We start from the raw sequence: 22,679 nt of genomic DNA on the forward strand, positions 1-22,679 counted from the left end.
AGCGTTGATAGTGACCCAGCCGGCTTAACATAATCTCAGGATAAACGCGATAGAATAGAGAATGTGCATAAACTGATGGCGGCACATGTCAAGTGAATAATTGACAACATGTTTGAATTGGGCCATCAGTTTGCAGTACCATCGTTGTGCACATGGGCGTACCGGGGGGGGGGGGGGGGGGGGGGGGGCAGTGGGGGCAGCTGCCCTCCCCTGGATCATGTTGACGTCCCTACTAAGTACATTATCTAGTACTTTTATCTATAAAAACCAAAATTTAAGAAAACGAATTTTTGCCATTTGTTAGCAATACAATATTTTTACAACTAAAAATTATAATTTTTTTTATTCTTTATAAACACCTAGCTTATAAAAAATCTGATATAAAGTTTAGACTACATGTTGGGTAAAATTCTGATATTTTTTGCCTAAGTAATATTTTATCTTCAATTATATCGATGGGATTAAACGTATTAATTTTATCGTAGCCACGATAAAGTCGGTTGTTTAATAGGGCAATTTAATCAGTCTTATCAGTGGATAGGTACGGCTGATGATGATGACGATGATGCATTGAGCACATACTTACTAGGTACGCGGCTACTTCGCGACAAACCTCTTGTAATCACTCAAGATAACGGCTCTATTGTATTTCAAGATAACCGTATTATAATTAGTTTCCAATTTTGTGCTTAGTGATAGCATCTTAGTAATATTTCTTTACTCTACTAGACGGTAAAAGGCTACAAAAAATGTTAGGTAAGCCTAATTTCTAATGCAGGATAGGCAAAATCTTAATTGCGCCAAAATCTTATAAGATAGCGTTTTTTTAAACTTTATTTAAATAAAGGGCTTTTGCCATACATGGCATGCCAGTGCAGCCCCATCGTAACTTATAACTATTAAATATAGCGAAAAAAAGAAAAAAAAAACTAAGTGTCATATTATTTGTTTTAGGAACGCACTGGCAGTTCAGGGGATGTGTCTGATATCACAAGAGAATCTTGGGAGGTAAGTTTTTTTTTACAATTTTGCTACTAATTTTTTATTTATTAACTGACAGGATCTTTGGATCACAGATGACGAAGCTTTTTTTCTCTAACACACTAACAATATTACGTCACTCTTTTATCTTACAGTACAGTACACATTGAACAAGAATTTTGATACTTTTGGATTGGACCATTCATCAAATGTATAAATATGGCGTTTATATAAATTATTACTTGCATCTAAATTCATAAAATATTTTTGTGGGACTTATAATGTTACTTCAACGCCTTACATTTGCCAAAAAGGGAACTAATTGTGTTTAGTTATGATTTATGCTTTCAATATTATTATGGAGAACATTCATTATAATTTTGATGTATTTATCTCTTTTATACGATAAACTGTTACGACGCATTTAATGTATGGTCCACAAAGCACTACAATTTTTATCTCAATGGAAGTGTTTTGATTTCAAAATGTATTTTGTATGAACATTAGCACTTTTATTCTATGAGACATAATCTCTACATATTAGGTTTCACAATACGTAACATGTTACTGACGCAAGTAAACTCGTTTTTATTTAACAATAGATTTTATTTGTATCTTTCGTTGGCGTTGAAGTTACAAAAAACTAAAGAATTTAATTTTGTAATAACTATAATAAATCAGACATGCAATGCTACATCTTTATCTGATTTCACGTACCTATTTTTAACATGTCACGACATTCACGATAAAATTATCACAGAACAGCACTCCCCACGAAGAATATACAGTAATTAAAGGTTATTAGTAGGGTAGTTTAAAATTATTTAGAAGAATTTAAATGACGTTTATTCTTGCTTCTGTCAACTGTCACGTTTGACATGTGTCAAACTTTTTTTAGTTTGAATGTCGCAAGCATTACACGTCATTCTGTAGAACAGTTTTTAAAATGATATGTTGTGACCTGCGCTCACATAGCTGCTGAAGGCGCCGTATGTGAAAATATATTCTATAATGAAGAGTCAGGCCGAGGCCTTGGGTGACTCCCTCGGAGAGGAACCCCAGCCAGAGGTACTATAGCGGGAATGTTTGTGTTTAGAGCTGTTGCGTCTACTCCACAAAACTAGAGTGTGACAACCCTGTTAAAAATCTTAATATTGCATATTTTCCTTGGTGGAAGAAATGGTTGCATAATCATTGAATTACTAAAATTTTTATTGTAACTTCACTAAGTAATTAAGTAAACACCAAAAAAAAACTACATGAAACTGTTTACGTCGAAGTGCCTTTTAATGACTTTTTAAAATTATCTTTGTGTAAATTTTTAAAAAAAGCAGTTTAAATATAAAAATATGCACATTGAACAATGTCTTAACGTACATTGCCTTTTGAGACAAACAATGATATTATATTAATCGGTGCAAAATAATCGTTGACTTGCATAAACATTAAACATCAATAAAATACGTCACAGACTAAACTCTAAATACAGATAGTCGAAAATGAAATTTACGACCGCTTATTATTGCTTTATTATATTGTTTTTGAGTTGTTATGCAGGGTTGTCACATTAAGTTACGTCTCCGACAGGACTGAATGCACATAGATTCATGTATTGCACAACCCTAGAGGCTAAGGAATGATTCATACTAGCTACTGAATGTTAATATTTAGTGGTTCAGCAGAAGCATAAGGCTTGCTTTGGATACTCGATTTTGAATTCATCTGTATGACTAGAGTTTTAATACTATCTCCTCCTTTCCCTTCTTAGGTAGGCATCTCTTTCTTAATATTTTAGTTATTAATATTACTATTGGCTACTTATTAAACTTTAAATATCTTATAGATTATATTAAATCATTTTCTTCATACTTAACGCCACCTAAAATGCTACTGTCTTATCAGGCATTTGTTAACTACGTTTAGGTTTTTGCCAAATTTACGTTTTCAAGTGTCCATTCCATTATTCCGAAATTTTACAAAAAGACGGAAAAGGTTGTAGAGCTAAAGTCTAATTTCCAGACAATAAACAAAAACAACGGGTTGCACTCCGGAGTGCCGGCAGAAGTGAACATTCACGACACGCGTTAGAAAGAGAGGCAGTGCCGGATTCATTATTTTATAGGTGCTTTATTTCTGCCGTCCCATGTACGAAATCTGCTGCTCCCCTAGGAACCTGCCGCCACCCTAGGACGCTGCTGTCGCTAGGCCGCGGCCTATACCGCCTATTTATAAATCCAGGGCTGAAGAGAAGAGAATATCACGCTTCAGGATTTTTGGATCAGTTCATGTGCTCGGGCTGCTGATGCGAGCCTAACATTTTAACCCTTCCCAAAAAAAAATAGAAGCAACAAAAAAGTCATCACTTTAAGTGTTTAAACACACCATGCCGAAGTTCCGCGGCGGAAGTTCGGCATGATTACGTCAGAAATGTCAAACGCATACAATATAACGCGACGTAATTTCGGCTTGGTGTGTTTAGACACTTAGTCTATTTTTATAAAACTAATGTTTTGTACAAACAAATCATCCTCGTCACAACACTGTATTGTGTTCATGATAATAAGCAATTAGCAGTACGCTAACAGTTACTAAATGTCCAGTAACTGTAACATAAACTCTTATTACTGGTGTATTAATTGTTGCAATGTAGAGGCAATTATCATTACCTAGAGAAACTGGAGGTGACTTAATAACTTGGACTACTATAATATTATTATATTACATAATATTTACACATAACTCTCTTGGTTAAAAAATATTACCATGTCTGCAGACTTCGTAAATAAGGTCTCTGTATCTAGTAAGATAAGATTCAGTAGAGTCATGATGTCACTTTCGGAAATTAAAAAAAAAAAAACCAAAATGGCCGGCGGCTAGATATGCCAGGCTCCATACAAAAAATGTTCGAACCCCTTTAATTTAATGAAGATTTTGACACAAGCCGCACTCCTTTTCTGTCAAACTCTACTTTAAAGTTACGCTAAAATGTGAGTATGACCTTATGTTGTCTTACTAATGATTATTATTTACTGTAGTTTATTGGTAGTAAATAATAACCAGTCCACGCATCTACGGCATGCTATCGCGAAGGACTCGAACTTTTACTTGGCGATCAATTAGTAAAAGGTTATATCGAAGTGAAGTTTCCGAACTGAGAGTCCTTCCCCTTAACTGACCGGAAACTGAGGTATAAAAACTCGACTATTTACTCTTTTGGGCTTGTTGTTTAATTCGATAAGTGGGCAGATTAAAAAAAAACTAAACTTAAAGAAACAGGACTGTAATTATCTGACTTTAACAGATGCGTATTTTACTTAAAATATTTTATTTCTCAACAGATTACTCAATAATACTTTCAAATGATCCTACTTGGTCGTACCACAAGTTCGGGAACTAACCCAACGAGAAGAACCAGCGTTATAAACTTTAATCGTTATCGTAGAAATCCATCTACAGTCTAAAACTGCGGACCAAACTCCTACGTTTGGACCAACTTATCTAAAGTCGATTTATCACGAAACTTTGATTATATCTAAATATAAAATACTACAATATAATATTATACATGTTGTCTGCAACCTCAATTGCACCGAATTTGTTTTGTAGTGTGGGAACTCCGCATTTTTTGAATTAAAACTAATCCAGGTTGTATTCCAGGTCCTTTTCTGGTACTCAAAAATTCAAACTTCAAAGTAATATGATCTCAAGCAGCAAGCTATTCATTCCATTAAAAGGAGTTAAACAGTTTAAAAGATATGATCTTCAGATATATTCGCATTTAAAATATTAGTATGGAAGCCCTTGCTACCTTTGTATAACACGATCTACAGTGCATCTCGCCTAGCAATCAAATTCGTCAATCAATTTGTCACGGCATTGTCGCAAGCGACAGTCGGAAAGGAAGCGGCCTGACAGTACCTATACAATAGGTAATGGGTAATGATAGAAAAATTGTCGACACCACGGATCGACACACAATGGCGTGATTTTCACTGTAATAACCTAGTTAGTGGACACCTGTTATCTTGTTGGAGTTTTAATAGGATGACCAGCTGAATTAGTGTTTATTTTTATAACAACCTTTTGGACAAGGGCGTAGCTACCGTCGTAGTTGCAGTATCAATTATTATTATAAGGAGTCCCCAAGGTGCGAAAGTTCTGAGAGTAGTCCCTTCCTGAGAGCCTCCAAACAATTTTTTGTTCGGGGACCGATGTCTCTCTACTCTACTCTTGGACGATGGTAGCAGTTAAAAACCTCTTTCTGGGATGTTTAAAAAAATTGAAGCTGTTGCAAATGCTGTCAACTATTTTTTGGGTTCAGTGCGGAAACGGAAAACCGGAACCCTTTTATCACTTTGCCGTCCTTCTGTTTGTCTGTTAAGGCATTAAAGTTCATATCAAATACTTAAGTCTACTGTCCTGTGAATAAACCATTGGTGCATGAGTCTGACTTGCGCTTAGAAGGTTTTTTAGTTATCAAAGCTGTTTCTCTAATCTGTTAATGCGTAAAAGATGATTATAGAAATACTCTAGACTTAGAGCCTATGAGTTATGACCTAGATAGACAGTAAAGACCTAAAGTCCACTCTACATTTTACAAGACGTATAATCTAATAGCTGATAGAGCAGCCGCACCTTCACCAAGTTTTACTGCGGCCTTAGGTGGATCTTTCTCGAATAATATTATAGTAATTACTAATTAGTGTTGTTGTTTGTACGTTTATAGAACCGTCGATAAACAACTCTGTCGCAATCGAATTTTAATATTGTAGGTGTAGACTTGACACACTTAGGCGCGGAAAATTTTCTTTAAAAAATTTCGAAAAAAAATCTATTTACTTAATGGGCTAATAAATTTAGGAAGTAAACAGTATAGTAATATAACTCTAGTTAATCGTGTTTTGATGTTAATTTGTTGGTCGCGACTCGTGGAAAACTAAAGAATGGAAAAATTGTTAATGGAATATTTTATTAATGAATCGTATACAATGAGGTTATTAAATGCATCTTCTGATTATTATAACTGTACTTATTTCTGGAAGCCCAATAATATGATTGCAATATTTCATTGCAATTTGCCAATTGTTCGCTTTTCAAACTACAAATATTGCGAAAAATTAAAACCGCCATAAGTAAAAGCTTTCCAAGTCATTTACGACTATAAGCTACCAGAAAAAAGATAGCAATGAAAAATAAAATACTTGTTTTTAAAATTAAGATATTCTTTAATTTCATCCTGACACGGAAGTCAGTCTAATAACACGTTTTAGTGAATAATTAAACTTTTTATTAGCAATATTATAAAATATAATACAAGACAATTAATAGCAATCACAGTTTCATTTTTAATAGTTTGTAGAAATTAGAAAACCAATATAACAAAAGGGTAATGAAATTATAAATGTGGCTGTGTAGTGTGTACGGTGTACCCAAATTACTTAAATTAAGAGCGTTTAAACTCTTCTGCTATGTCCTTCTTTCAACTCTTCTCTCATCAACTCTTACGTATGCCTGTCTGCCAGTTACCTTTTCACGCTTGAACCTCTGAACCTATCTTAATGTGTATGTCCCGGCCCCCGGGAAAGACGGGGTCTTTGTTGTCTCGGAAAATGGACCGTTTAGTCATCATACTTTCGAATTTCTGCGAAAACAAAGTTGCGAGTGTTGCGACCAACATCTACTTCAATTATTATAACTGTGGATAATAAAACAAAAACAACAGAATCTTAAACGATTCGCGACGTTTTTCTTACGAGATGGGTCAATGGTTAAGGCCAACATGCATAATGTTGTAACGTGACACTTGGCATTATGTTGTATGTTTGCTTATCCACTTATACGACTAATTGGTAGGATCTTGTTTCATTTTCTCAATTAGAACCGGTCGCATACCAAGGAAACTGGAAAAAGCGGGACCCATATAAATAGCAGAATGTACAGCACAGCAGGGCTATCGCTCGCTTAAGACACGACAGTCCTAAGACAGTCTATTTACAATACAAACAAATAAGGTGCGCCCACTTAACAACTACAGCTTGTCAAAATATAGTAGACGCCTAACATCTTTAAATTACAAATAAAGTTTAAAATCACTTTATGTAATAAAAAATGTAAGGATGATAAATTTGAATCATATTTAAAATGTACAAACGCTGTCTGTGGTAATAAGAAGCGAAAAATAATAATTTTTCGCTTCTTTTTATTATTATCAATTAAGAATTAAAATTTAATAATTGATAATAAAAAAATGGGAATAAAAAGAATTAAAAAATCTCTTTATTACCAATTAAGAATTAAAAAAAACTTCAGCGGACAGCGTCTAATCTTTTTTAACAGACTGTTTTTAATGAAATAAAAAATTGTAATAAATTAAAAGTCTGTCAGCTCTGTCTTGAGACTGTCGTGTTTTGTGTGAGCGCTCGCCCTTATGCGGTATACCCTCCTATTATAAAAGTAATGTTTTTCTTAAGAAAGTAAGATGCAGGTTGCAATTATGTCTCCGAGAAGTATTATTTTCAAAACAAGAAACAACCTACACCTCTCTTGTAACTACATAGTTAGCTTATATTTAAATATGCGTATTATCCAGGTCTAGGAATAGGAAAATACGTTTTGCAGCTGAAAAAAGAAAAAAGTATGTGCTTATTTACAATTGATATGAATTTAAATTAGCATTTACAAGTTTAATGTTCCCTAAATTTTTGCAACACATTGCAGTCTTTGATCAGGTTTCAAATTATTATGAAGTAGTTTTGAACAGCAACAGCAACATAAACACGTCTTTGTTAATTAAGATTGTGACCATGTACTTGCAAGGAAAAGATAAAATCGCTCAGTTGTTATAAACTCCGTTGCGCCAAAATTCGTTTATCGCGCGGGAACCGTACATTTTGCCGGGACAAAAAGTAGGCAAGATCGGTTCAGCAGTTTGGGCGTGAAGAGGTAACAGACAGACAGACGGATAGACAGACACAATTTCGCATTTATAATATTAGTATGGATAAAATAAATACAGCGCTTCTTGTGTTTAAACTTTAAGCTATAAAATGACCCTAATACTGAATGGAGAAAAAAGGGTAGCCCAACAGCCTTTCCCAAAGTGGGCGATAACGCCCCCTTGTGGGCGCTGAAGCTCTAAAGGGGGGCGGTGTGGGACGCAGAAAAAAAAAATGAGGGCGTTGTGTTTTAAATTGAAACAAAGGGGGCGCTAAAACATAATTTGTTTTCAAAGTGGGCGTAAGCGATACGATAGGCTAGTTTATAGTAGTGTTATATATTCCGTGAGTTTATACGTGTTATACCACGCACTATAATTGCGGATCAAATCTTCTCGTCTCAAGCTACTAGACTGTAAAATATTTGCAAAATAGATAGTAGACACTTAATCTGAGATTAAGAGTGTTTGATCAATGATAGAGCGACTACTATAAATCAGATATATACGGTGTATGTGCGGAAGTCTGGGGTCTCAGGTTTCATTTAATATGACGTGTATAAGGTCTTTCCTATACCGCTTATATGGGTGCCAATTAGCTCATTATATTTCGGTAACTATTTAGAATGTAAGTCACTTACCTTCGGAGATTATCGCGATACTGCAAGTATTGCAACTCGAAATTAAATACGAGTATGAATTACTAGATGACGCTCCGTTGCGCCAAAATCAAAATTTTAATAATAATAATCTATATTCTATAGCATGGATGTTGTAGACTCTACAGTCTTCATCATCCATGCATGCGTAAGGTAAAACTGTCTTGAGAGCCGCAACGAAATTACTTTATTAGTCGCCTCCGTGGTCTAGTGGTATATAGAGCGCGGCTCTTGACTCGGAGGTCGTGGGTTCGATTCCCGCGTTGGAAACATGTTATTTCCAAGTTTGGTTAGGACAGTGCAGGCTGATCACCTGATTGTCTGACAAGTAAGATGATCCATGCGTCGGATGGGCATGTAAAAAGTCGGTCCTGCGCCTGATCTCTCGCCGGTCGTGTCGGTCTTCCGTCCCACTGGGTTATGAGAGTAAAGGAATAGAGAGTGCTCTTGTGTACTGCGCACACACTTGGGCACTATAAAATGACTCCTGCGTAGCTGGCCTGGTTTCAATGAAACCGGCCACCGTCACCGAAACCGGTATGGGAGCTATTATTATTATTACTTTATTAGTAAATAAGTTCTGTTGTATACATTATAATGTACATTCTAGAGTAATCTAAGACTCTAAAGCAGGGGACACCAATTAGTTTCGCTCGGGGTCCATTTTAAGGAATGAAATGACCTTCGCGGTCCGCACATTTTATAAAAAATATTTTTAAGCAAAGATAATTACAGAAATTACAAAAGTATTTATTCACATAGCAATGAGAAAAGTGATAATTTTTGTTGCTAATTATCTGTCTGAAGTTTGAAGTGAAATTGGTGCAATTAAACGAAGTTCATCTTCGAAAATGTTTGGTCGGTAGTCCGCACACAATCCAGGGTCGGCGGTCCGGATGCGGACCGCGGTCCACCATTTGGTGACCCCTGCTCTAGAGTATCATACGAATGGATTGTAGAGTATACAACAGAACTTACTTACTAATATTATAGTAATTTCGTTGCGGCTCTCAAGACAGTTTTACCTTATCACCTCGGGCTCCTTGAGATCATTATTATAAGGTTCCGCTGTTTATCTTAGCTTACAGGAGTTGCAATGATGCGAATGTGTGGTCGGCCAATGCCCGTTTAAAAATATACAGAGTACAAGACCAGTCTCCGCAAAGTCTTCGTGGGGGCTACGTAAGAGATACATCAATTGTTTTTATAAAATATGTCATCAGACACCAGCATGGAGACAATTAATTCAAAGGCAAAACATCCTTTTTTGGTTCTGTAACTTTTCAAAAGGGTTCCGCGGTCCGCCACAAATAAAGTTGAGAACCGCTGGTCTATACGCTGTAGACGGTACTAAAGAAAACTTAACTAATAATGATAATATTATGTAAAACATTTTAAATGTATTAAGTGATTAGTCAATTGTTCTTTTGATAAGGCCCCTATGCAAGTGTTACACATACAAACAATCCTTTTGACCGGAGTTTTATCAAATCTGTTTATTGCTATTTGCTAGCTTATCAAGAAAGCTATAAAACTTATTGGTTACTTACAATAAAGTAGGACCAAATCAGAAAGGAACTAAGAATTAAGCTTTAAATTATTATGTTATACTAGATGACGCCCGCAACACCGTTGCGCCAAAACTCGTTTATCGCGCGGGAACCGTGCATTTTTCTGGGACAAAAAGTATCCTATGTCCTTTCCCGGGACTCAAAGTATCTTCATACCAAATTTCAGCAAAATCAGTTCAGCGGTAACAGACAGACAGACAGACAGACACGCTTTCGCATGTATAATATTAGTATGGATTTTTTTAACACATAGTTGTAGTATTTTATAGAATACTTTAGGCGGGAATTTGGTACCACACTGGACGACACGCACAAATTAATAAACAATAAAATATCACATAGATAGAGATATATAATAAATGCGAAAGTGTGTCTGTCTGTCTGTCTGTTACCTCTTCACGCTCAAACCGCTAAACCCATTTTGCTGAAATTTGGCATGGAGATACTTGAAGTCACGGGAAAAGACATAGGATACTTTTTATCCCGGAAAAACGTACGGTTCACGCGCGATAAACGAGTTTTGACGCAACGGAGTTGCGGGCGTCATCTAGTAAAGATATAAATATTACACAAGTACTGCTCGTTTTCTGAGGTTCTAGATAGGTTTATCCGTTCAACAGAGTGTTAGTTGGTAATTTTTTTGGCGCAAGCCAATCAGGAGTGCTAGTGAATAGAATTGTGCAACTTCGTTTATCATGCTTACTGTGATTTTTCCGTCATAAAATTATTGTATAATACATAATATTACTAGCTGTCCCGGCAAACGTTTCTTTGCCATATAAAGTACTAGCTGTTGCCCGCGACTTCGTCCGCGTGGACTTCAGTTTATAGCGCGCGATGTCAACTAAATTGGTGTCAAAAGCTTTTATAAAAAAACCCTGGTACCCCTTAAATCAATACAGCTGTGCGGTGTGCACACAATAAGTACTTCATTTTTTATATTAAACTTTATATTTTATGCCAAATTTTAAAGCTTATTTAGCCCCCCAATTACACAACTTTACCCATAAACTATTTATCATTGATAGGTTTAGCCCCAATATCACCAACGTCTGTTAGTGTTAACAGCTTGTTAAAATGTCCTGTCTTCTCTTTCATTCATATGAAAAACGAAACAGCTAACGTGATACTAATTCGAGCATTAACTTTAACAGTCGTTGGTGAAATTTGGTCTTAAGGTTACGTCACTGCCTGCACAGATAAAGTACTGAGTTATTTAATACCGTAGAATAGATATAACAATCGAAAAAAATCGAGACTTAAATGTAAGATGATACCACCTCTTATAGAAAGACTTTTGAGCAAGCGTCAGCGCGATGTAGAAGACGCACGGTGCCATCTATTATGAATTTTTTGAACAAATTTACGATCCTTACAACCCTTTTTTCCAGTAAAAAAGTAGCCTATGTCCTTTCTCAGGCTTTAGACTATCTGTATACAAAATTTTGGCGTTTGGCGTGAAAGCGAGACTGACAGACAGAAAGAGATACTTTCGCATTTATAATATTTATGATTATGTGCACTCTGCACAGCTGTTTTTGGGTATTTTGATTAATTAAGGGCCGCGCTACACCGGAATGACAGCGGCGAGGCGAGCACTTTTAGCGCTGCCATTCCGGTGTAGCGCGGCCCTAAGAGGGGTACCACTTACCAGGGTTTTAAAAAGTTTTTAAATTTGACACAAATTTTGTTGACACCGAGCGCTATAAACTAAAGTCCACGCGGACGAAGTCGCGGGCAACAGCTAGTTATGAATAAAAACTAATATATAATAAGGTAGGTATGATTAGTTCTGTTACAATAATGAAGTAAAAAATACAACGCCATCTGTTTTCATATATTAGAATTAAAATGTTGATTGCATTGATATATTTTCTGGATGGAATATAGGCCAACACGGTACACTCGAACTCCTTAGAAATGCAGTAGGAGTTCTATAAGATAAGATAGATTGATTATTATTATACCAAGTGATAATATTATTAAACATAATATTCTAACGTATTAAAAACTATAAACATAATAACTAATAAGTATGATTAGTTCTATGTTACAATGAAGTAAAAAATAAAACGCCATCTGCAACCTGAATCGTATTAGAACTAAAATGTTCATTGCATCGATATATTTCTGGATTTTTTATAATATTATACATAAAATATATTTAAGATTTTTGAAATATTATTTTAATACACATCCAAGATCCAGGAACATTGAAAACTTTTTGTCCCGCCTGCGGGACTCGAACCCAGGACCCCCGGGATGAGCGCTGGCCACGCGCAATGAGAATTAATTTTCATCGATATTTTCATGGAAATAAGATATTTTCCCACATCAAAATGTAGCCTATGTCCTTTCTCAGACTCTAGAATTATTATTTATTAGAAGTAGTTTTGACGACAGACAGACAGACAGACAGGCAGACAGAGATACTTTCGCATTTATAATATTAGTATAGATTTCGCCCGTATTATTTTATTGAAGTGACTAAATAAGTATGTCACCATGGCAACGTCCATCGCTATCCCGTCGCACAAACAATGGTCGCCGTCAATCTCGAGTTGTAATTATTTATTCAACAAATTCACTTATCAATATAAAATTTGGTTAAAATGAGTAAAGCCGTTTCGGAGGAGTACGCGGCCTAACATTGTGACACGAGAATTTTATATATTAATATTATGTCCATTTCATATGAAATATGAATAGTAGTATGGATAAACACTAAAGAAACATTAAATATTAATTTGATGAAAATCAGATCTCAATATGTTTATGTTATCATGTTATAATGTAGCTCTACTTATTGTGAACGTTATATTTGTATTTTCAAGGGCAACCAGGGTTTTATGTTATTTTAAGTTCTTAACGTTAATTAATTTTAAGTAAACTCTTTTATCTTAAATCTAGTTTTGTTTCATGTACAATCGAAGGTTTTCGGGTTTACAAGTTGTGTGGGCACTTAAACAATTGGCTTTTTAAAATTTATTTTGCAATTTACAAAGTTATTATTTTTTAGTTCTTGTTGCAATATCACATAATATGTTTTGTTTTGACAGTCATGGGCTTACAAGCACGTTGTTTAAGTTAATTTTTCTAAACTCTGAATTATCTGTATCTACCTAAACAAACAGACTATTCTGTGTGACGTTTAAGTTCTCTTGTTACATAAAAAATGAGGATTTACCGTTACGTAGTTATGTCTATTATGCCGTTACCTTTCTTATTGTTACTAAAAATAATAACATTAATCATTTTGGATGTCCAATCTTGTTTTTATTAAAAACAATAATTGTAGAGACCCTTAATCAAAGCAAGCTGCCAAAAATTCTTCTTATAAGGATACTTATAAGACAGAAAATTTCAGGCATTTTAGTTGGTCATACATTTAAAACTAAAAATAAATTACAACGCCCACATTAAAACAAGCCCACTGTAAAAATAAAACTAAACAATACCAGTCCATATTGGACTAAAAAAAGTAAAAGTTTTTATACTAAAGCGTGATCTCGATTTTTAGCCTTGATTCGCGTTGAAAAGTGTATTCAATAAGTACTTTGAATACCCGATGAGAGAATGTTAAGTGAAACAACTGGTTTAAAATATTTTAGGACATAACACGCTTAAGTTAAAAAGGCATCTCGTTTTATGGAAACTCTTTGGAAGCGGGTACCAATGTTAACCCATCAATCCCCAATGCGGCAGCCGGCTGCCGCATAACAATTGAAAATCTATTGTGTCTGCGATATCCATGATGGAGGTGTTAAATCTTAATATGCACAAGGATGTTACATTAAAAAATATTCGAACGTTGTCATGTTTTCAAACATCTGTTTTTACCAACTGCTATTGTTTCACCCAGTGGGATCTGCATCCTGTTATTAATGGCATCTTAAAGTATTTTGATGTTTGTTTGTTATCAAATACTAGTTTTTCTTATTCGTACTTAGTTAAATAGCAAGGCGTCCAAAATACTTGTTAGTATATTTTTTACATGTACTTAGTATTTTTGAAGAGCTGTTATGTTGAAAACTGGAATTCAATATCAAGCGATAATATTTTTCTTGTGATAACCAAAATTATGTTGGTTAACAAAAAATACTACCTATACTCATTTTCTTGAATAATACATCTTGATATTTTGTTAAAGTTTAGATCTGGAGCCATGTTAATCATTAATTGATATAATCTTTTGTCTGAGATAAACAATAAGATCAGCAAAAATAAAACGTATCCAATCACGAAATACGAAGAATTAAAAGGCCTACTCATTCCTTAGTTTCGAAAATAAGATTATGTGGATTATGTTGTTATTTTATCGAATGTAATAGAAATTATTTAAGATTATAAATATTTCTGCTAATTAGTAGAAAATAGCATGATCTCGATACAGGATGTTAACAGGTTTTTATAGGTCTACCAGAATCGGATGGCAAAAAATGAGAAAAGAAATTGACTCTAGTAATGCCGGGGAATAAAATATTTTAAACCTTTTTTTTCTTATAGCAGCTGATTCTATGTGAAACATGCAAATATAAAAATTTATCCAATGTGTATCAAGGATTTTTGAAAATCTGCCATCATACCATCAGATCCTGGTATACCTATAATACATTTAAAGATAAGCGCATAGATAAAAAAAATGTGGGTGAGTAAAAGCAGTCAATCAATAATACTACATAGAACTTTTAAAATAAACATGAGACCGTGTACAGTTCAGAAACTAGGAGCCACATGACAGAAGTGTTCTGATTTCAAAATGTAATTGTTTTGCGAGGGTTCCGTTTGACATCAGATATTCATACTGAGTGTAGTGGACTGGAACGCTTCCTCAGTATCCATTACGTGACTAATGCTATTGGCGACCTATTTGAAATAGATCCCTCGCTATTAGCCTGGATTGAAAAATGTGATCTTGTGATTTGTCCCTCTGCATGTAAAACTTTCTACGAAAGAATAACAAAGTAACCGTTTAATAGAGGAGTTCCCTAAAATCTGTCAGTATTTCGCTTATTTACACCTGCGGAAGAATCGACCTATGTAATCTTCCCATTAGATGAATCTGTACGATTCAATAAAGGTGTAATGTGAAAACCTTATGCAATAGAACAACTTTATACAGTGTGTAACAAAAATAGGTGATAATACTTTAGGGTGTGTACACTCTAAAGTATTATCACTTATTTTTGTTACACCCTGTATAGGAAGCTGCGCCAAAACTAAATTTGCTAATGGCCTAATGCAGGAAAGGAAGTACGGCCAATATTTGGCCACTGATCTCCTGCTTTAATTTATAATTTTTTTTTAATATATTGTTTTGACCAAAGGGTAACTTGTTTAATTGTTATAAATATAATCAAATTAGTATTCCATTTGAATGCTACCTATGGTGAGCTCTGAGTTCTGACACATTTACTGCCGTTTACGTGTCTCCGCGCAGTTGTATATCCGTTGCAGTTTCAATGACTCCAATTATAACGAGTAACAATTTATAACGTAAACCCATATCGGTGAAGTGACGTTAATTAACATTTTCTTGTGCAGTAAATCCGCCAATTGTTCTCGTGCTGAATTAATTCGTTTCCCCGTTGCGTCCGTCTGTGTGCCGTGTGGTGCTGGTGTGTAGCGACTAGCGACGCGATCAGCGGCGGGGTCGGCGACAGCCGGCGGCCTTTCACGCTAGTTCCCAAGTATCGCTGCTTCGCGGTAGACGCTTCTTGGGCGAATACTCGATCGCTCCGCACGACGGCAATGAGCTATTTCGGCCGCACGCGACCGACCATCGTTTGTTTATAAGCATCAGTGCCGAGTTTCTCGTACGGGCGCATGACTGATTCGAGGATTTGTTTTGTTTTTATTGTTTTGCCGCGAATGTTAGATAAGACCGCGTAAATGCAGACTATGAAATGGATAGACATGGTGCGCTTCGGGCCGGCGCCACCGGAACGGCCTTCCAGTTACGACGAGAAGGTGAGGGTACCGTTAGTGAAACGGACGGCTAACTAAATATGAATTGCAATATATTATTACGTGTTTCATGTTCGTATTGATATAACAACATAATAGCTGTTAAATTTCACCTGACTCTATTATTGTCTGTATATTTATTTTTCTTGTGCGTCACTAGTAATTAATATTTATACACATAGAGGTATTTCTAAAATGAAAATTACATTATAGTCACGTTTATTTCAATTATAAACAAAACACAAAGCATTTGAAAAACATCTGTAGACCAAATAGTTGGATTGCAACACGTTGGACAAAACCTGTTTGCTATGGTCATCGATGTAGGAATTCGAGAGGAATCTATGAGATCATATTATTGTTGAGTACGGTGAACTATAGCGAATGTCCATATGTAATTAATAACGCCACTCGTGTACAATGCACACAATACATGCCTAATTTGAGCCGGAAAATTTGAACGAGGTTTTGTTTTGAATAATACGTTAACGCCCATGTATGCCTTGCTGCTTGCATGCCTATTAGTTCTTTAGTTGAATCATATTGGAGATAATGAAGGAGACAACATCACATGTTGGTAAATAAATAATTGATAACGTGAAAGTAAATAAACCTTTAAAACGTTACAATTTTCTGATTGAAAATGAAAAGACTCAGTTATGAGTTATGACCCATTAGGTTTTTATACTAATAGACTTTGTCAAAATTGAAATCAGTGAAAACTCTTGAACACTTTCTCTATCATTTCGAGAAGAATCTCTATATTTTTTCCAGTAAAAATGCCTTTAATTAACTATCATTATAAATTATAATCTAATTGAAATAATCATGACAAAGCTAATGATGTGTTTTTGTAGCTCTAGAGTCTAGAATGATCTTTATGTAACCTTTTTTGTCAACTCTACATCCGTTTGATTTCGTAACTATAAAAAGATATTTCTATGAATGGGTTGTATAATAATGTAGATTTTATTTAAGTCATCATGAATATCATGCACATATTATATATACGCTCTTTCTTGCTGAAAAGATTAACAAATTATTGTTTTGTGTTCTTTCATATTTGCCAAGAATGCGAAACAATTTGTTCTGTATCTGAGTCAGATGAGCTGTCTGAGAATAGGCAATTAAGGACACGTTACTCTAAAAATAATTTAATGGCAAACGGTTTGCAAATAACCAAAATCAACACAGATATATTACAGTCCGTTTGGAATTATTTGACCTCCGAGAGAATCTTAATACGAATAACATAAGAGTCACTCTCACGAAACTCCGAGGTAAATACACTGCAGACAACTGCATACAGGCTGTTGCGTATAATACAACTGCGTCATAGATGGGTAAATGCCCGGCGGGCATGCAATTGATCGGCGTTATCCATCTATATAAAATATGCCCAAGCGCATGGCCGTACCCAGGATTTTAGCTAGGAGGGGCAACATACCTGTTTCGAGAAGATGGTCGGTCTGTGGTATATTGGAACAAAAAATCATGAAAATTGACTTTCATTAATCTGACTGAAAAGATGTTTCGTTTCCAACACGTCATTTTGCGCAGAGTATAGGTAACACATTTTTAATTCCCACTTGCTAGGAATATGTATAATAGACGTCATAATGTTTTTGAGCATTTAAATGGACTTTCTGCCCACATGCGCTGCGTAAGCGCATATGACGGGCCGCGGCCGCTTTTGAACGATAACGGGGAATGTTTATTATTGCGACATCACTATACTTCACCGATATCGAAATTGCACTTGTATTTGCATAAAAACAAGTTATAAATAAAGGTATCAGTCGCTATTCTAGAACTTTGACTTGGACCACTTAAGACTGGTTTTGAATTTGACAGGACAATAACGTTATAAATTGTATGCATAAAGAAGATTTTTAACGAAATATCTAATTCAACATTGGGCAAAGAATTGGTATCACCATTTCTTTGAACGCTCTAAATTTTTTGAGAAGAATCCAAACTTTCTTCTCAAAATTTGAGTTATAAATTATATATATTACTAGATGTCCCGCGCGGCTTCGCCCGCGTAAATTAGAAATTTTACAGAATCCGTAGGTACATTTTCCCATAAAAAATATTTCCCCCGTTTTTCCCACATTTTCCTGAGTTTCTTCTGTCGTATTAGTCTTAGAGTAATAATATAATATAACCTTCTCGATAAATGATGAGTCTTACTCGATAAATGATCTATCTAACACTGAGATAAGTTTTTAAATCGGACCTGTAGTTTCTGAGATTGACGCGTTCAAGCAAACATACTCTTCAGGTTTATAATATTAGGTAGATATAGATTTTTTTTAATTATCGCTTGACAAACTCGAGTCTCGATCTAAAAGACTATGAAATGGTATAATATGGTAATGATGATGATGATGATGAAGAATGTAATTTGCATAGTAGCATATGCTTTCTGTTCTTAAAACAACGCCGAAACTCCCAAACTTGTATCTATAAAGAATTAGGAATTCTCTCAGCACCTTCCGAACCACGGTATACCAGGTATATCTCGGTGCAAAATCTTACTTGTTGGTAGCATATGCTTAGAATACTTCTCACGAAACCGAAGTCACCATATGTTTCCCTATAAGTTTTGAGGAGTTCCCTCGATTACTTATGGATCCTTCATCAGATCACCACTTTTCTAAATATAATACCAAATTGGGATGATACCCTATATACCAAAAGAAAAATTTTGAAAATCGGTTAACAAACGGCGGAGTAATCGTTGAATATAAGAAAACGAACATAACACCTCCCCCATTTTGAAAGTCGGTTAAAATTGTAGCCTATGTGTTATTTATTTAATATTTTAATCAGCACATGAATTGATTAACAAATTTTTTTTCAAATTAATCGTAGCACCATCTGTCAGGACAAACTAAAATTGAAATAGAATAATATTGAATGCGATGATAGCGCCGTCCGCCGGATCTAATGTAAAACATTCCAAAATCAACAACTCCTTATAAATAAGAAATTAATTGAAAAAACATTTTCCAGTAGACCAAACTGTAAATCTAAACCATTCTCGAATCTCCACGAACACACACAAAAAATTTCATCAAAATTGGTCCAGTCGTTTAGGAGGAGTTCAGTCACATACACACGCACACAAGAAATATATATATTAAGATATATGTAAATTGACGTATTATAACTTATAATACGTCAATTTACATCTATCGATGTTAATCCTTTAAGCTCAAAATGATCCTTTAAATTTTAACGGGTATTAGTCGTTGATAACGTAGAACTGATGTATAACAGTTATGTGGTCATTTTTGGCACGTGACCAAACATGCTCTATTTTTATTTTGTTTGGACTACGGGGGTAAAAATGAAAACACTTCCACCCTCGTTTTTTAAGTATTTTATAGAATTTGTGACAATGATAAGTCCATCGTCTAAAATGTTACTGATTTTGTTTTAATTGTAATCATCTCGATTAGGATAAAAACGTGTACTGCTTGAATGTGTTCTCAATCTTTATCGCAGTTCTTTAGGTAATAAATACGTCATGGCTTCGTCACTGAGTCATAGGCGTGGTTGTATAATTGTATGATAATTTCTGATTGGGAAGCTGATTGGGCATTGACAGCTCTATTAAAATAGATAGCCCAATATAAATTACTAGACGACGCCCGCAACTTCGTTTATCTCGCGGAAACCGTACATTTTTCCGGGGTAAAAAGTATCCTATGTCTTTTCCTGAAACTCAAAGTATCCCCATACCAAATTTCATCAAAATCGGTTCAGCGGTTTGGGCGTGAAGAGGTGACAGACAGACACACTTTCGCATTTGTAATGTTAATGCCTTTATCCTACTTTTTTCCTACGTTTAAACGAATGTTGTTGTATTGTTTAATATACGAGAGTTCTATTTTCCAGTCGTAAAATCACGTAAAGGAATGATTAGTCGGAATAGTTTACCGTCAAATATTGAACAACGTTACAACAGTGTAATTTCGAAAGTTTAAATGTCGCATTGTTAGCTCTCAGCTATAATTACAATTTCATAGAAAGTAGCTAATGAGGTGTTTTACTAGTGATACCAGTGTAAAGTGTTATGTCATTTTTACGCATTATTTAAGTCACTATGTATGCTTTGTGTTTTACCTATTTACTTATTTATCTTAATATATTATATCAATATTGATACATTTAAGTAAAGCAAAATATATTTCTAGAATTCCGCAGCCTGCTCTGTTCGGTAAAGATCAGAGAAAAATGATTAAAATGAAAACTTGACCTTTTAAAATATTTTTTGTGGAAGTAGCCGAAGTATGTTTCGAATAAGTATACTCAAAGATTAAGGCTGTTAAGTCGTAAATTAGGGTTATCAGTTCAAAAGGGGCACCTATCTGAACAATAAACTACTGATAAGAGATAAACTTTTACTTAATCGCTGTCAACTTACCGGTGGACAGTCAAATATTCAGCTTCGCTAAGAATAACGCGAATTTTGTGTACATCATGTCACCGATTGGTATTCAGCCGTAAAAAATCTGTTACGATCAAAATTAAAAATGAAATTGACAAAAAAATAGCAGTTTTTTATAAAAAGGGAAAAAATTAAAGTTTGTTGCTTTTTCAAAATTTATTTAAAATTTTCAAAAATGATTCGAAAATGGTTCCGGAACTTTGAGGAGAAGATACGTAAAGCGGACAAGATCGCGTTCAAAATCGCGGTGCGGAGGAAATCCATTGCAAAATGCCGGCGCGGCACGATACACTGTGTGTGCGAGGTAAGAGGGGTTCAATGTTCCATATTTGAGTATTATTTAAAATGTTTTTTTTTTTTCATAAAAAAATTAACAGATTATTTTTATTATTCGATTTTATCTTAAAATCCCTAAAACTGCAAGCTTTAGATTTCTGTAAAATTTATAGAGTGCAACAAAAAAGTTAACAAAAACCTTGTTACTCTTTTTTAAGACATTTTTTTACTACTACATTTAACCTACGTTTGAATATAAATTTGTTTATCTCCATAAATAAGCAAGCTGTAAAAAATGTCGCTACTTTAAAATTAAACTTGTTTGTCAAGTTTGTGGTCGGATGGAAATCTTTAGGTTTTTATTGTAGTTTTTTGTTTAGTTACCTCAAAAAAATTTTTAAAAATATCCTTTTTTCCCCATTTAGCTGAAGTGCTAAAATAGGTAGGTACAAATTGTATGCATTTATTTTGCTGACGACAATGACATAAGAAAAAAACTAAGATTTATTTTATTGAGCGTTACTAATTCTAATGAAACAATTGACCCATTATTTGGTCAAAATCCCACGAAATAATTCTGCAGCTAGGAATTAAATGTAATGTTTCATTAATTTTTATGCCCAAAATAATGTTTACATACTTTAAAAACGGCTTTATTATTATAGAATGAAATATAAGAGTAGTTTAGTAGAATTAGCTTAGGAGTACCAAGTTAAAGAATGACTTCATTTAACTTTTAAAACACGCTGTATAATATTTTCCCGACTGGGCTAATAGTGTCGCTCGGCACAACCCGCACAGCGCATAGAAAGTGCACACGCACTCGTCCGTTGAATGTGAACTGTAGTTACGGAATGCAAATCGTTCACCATTCACTCATTCACCGCACTGAACTGTGTCATTTTCATTCGACGAATGTTTTTCATTAATTCGATATTGTAAACTCCATTTTGAGCATGTTTAAATTTTTGTATTTTCCTAATAAATGTTTTTTATTAACCAACTAATTTTTGTGGAGGCGTTTGGTGAGTAAATTTAAAATTAAGAGCGTATTTTTGTGTTAAGTTTTAATAGATCTTTAAGGTTCTATTCTGTATTGAATTTCTAAATTCACGAGCACTCGCTTTTCTCTTTGTAACACAATACTCCTCAGAAAGTACAACGAAACCTTTACAAAATAATGTAGTTGGTAGAGTCTTTTTTGTAACTTTTCTGGTTTCGATAAGAAAAAAAACTTTCTTATTGTTAAATAGCAGGGCTAAGTAAATATTATTTATGACGTTAATGTTCAGCTTGTAATTATAATAATATGTATATAATAATATTATTGTAATTCACACGGTAAAAGTTGTTGACTTGCCGCTTATCTTTATTTTCCTTTTATTTAAATTAAATGATCCGTAAACAAAATAATATTATAATCTTCTATATAATTGAAGTAATATGGAAAAATCCATTTTAATTTTGCAAGGCACCGACCTCGCAACAACTGATTTGCATGTATGTAAAACAAAACATCACATTTGTGTTGAGAATACCTAAACGATTGGGATAAAAGATAAAATATGATTCCACACGATATGTGCAAAATACATAATAACCTTAGAATATAATGATCTAACAAAAGAGCATAGATGACTGATGACTGTGTCCAGAACAGCTTTAGTTCTTTTTCATTCGTTCATTTGCGAGTGACTTAATAATAATTGGACCTAGCAATTAACAAAGAGCATAAAGTACAAATGAACATAGACCTAAGTAAAATACCATAGTGAAAATGTATTAATAAATGTGAATAAATTAGATATAAAATTAATAACAATAACATAGGA

The 22,679-nt window shown here is 34.4% G+C and overlaps 1 protein-coding gene across 11 annotated transcripts in view; it reads left to right on the forward strand.

The window, feature by feature from the left end:
• LOC121729604 (TLD domain-containing protein 2) overlaps positions 1-22,679 on the forward strand; it is a 208,107-nt gene that overhangs the window by 176,951 nt on the left and 8,477 nt on the right. For 8 of the 11 annotated variants that reach the window (XM_042118170.1, XM_042118172.1, XM_042118171.1 and 5 more), the window contains 2 exons: positions 955-1,008; positions 1,957-2,049. In XM_042118170.1, the coding sequence (XP_041974104.1) occupies positions 955-1,008; positions 1,957-2,049 (147 nt within the window). Of the gene's footprint in view, positions 1-954; positions 1,009-1,956; positions 2,050-15,812; positions 16,116-22,679 lie in introns of those variants that run through there. The other 3 variants (XM_042118167.1, XM_042118168.1, XM_042118175.1) reach the window with 2 other exon arrangements.

The sequence above is a fragment of the Aricia agestis genome, chromosome 8 (assembly GCF_905147365.1).
Source record: "Aricia agestis chromosome 8, ilAriAges1.1, whole genome shotgun sequence".
Classification (NCBI taxonomy): domain Eukaryota; kingdom Metazoa; phylum Arthropoda; class Insecta; order Lepidoptera; family Lycaenidae; genus Aricia; species Aricia agestis.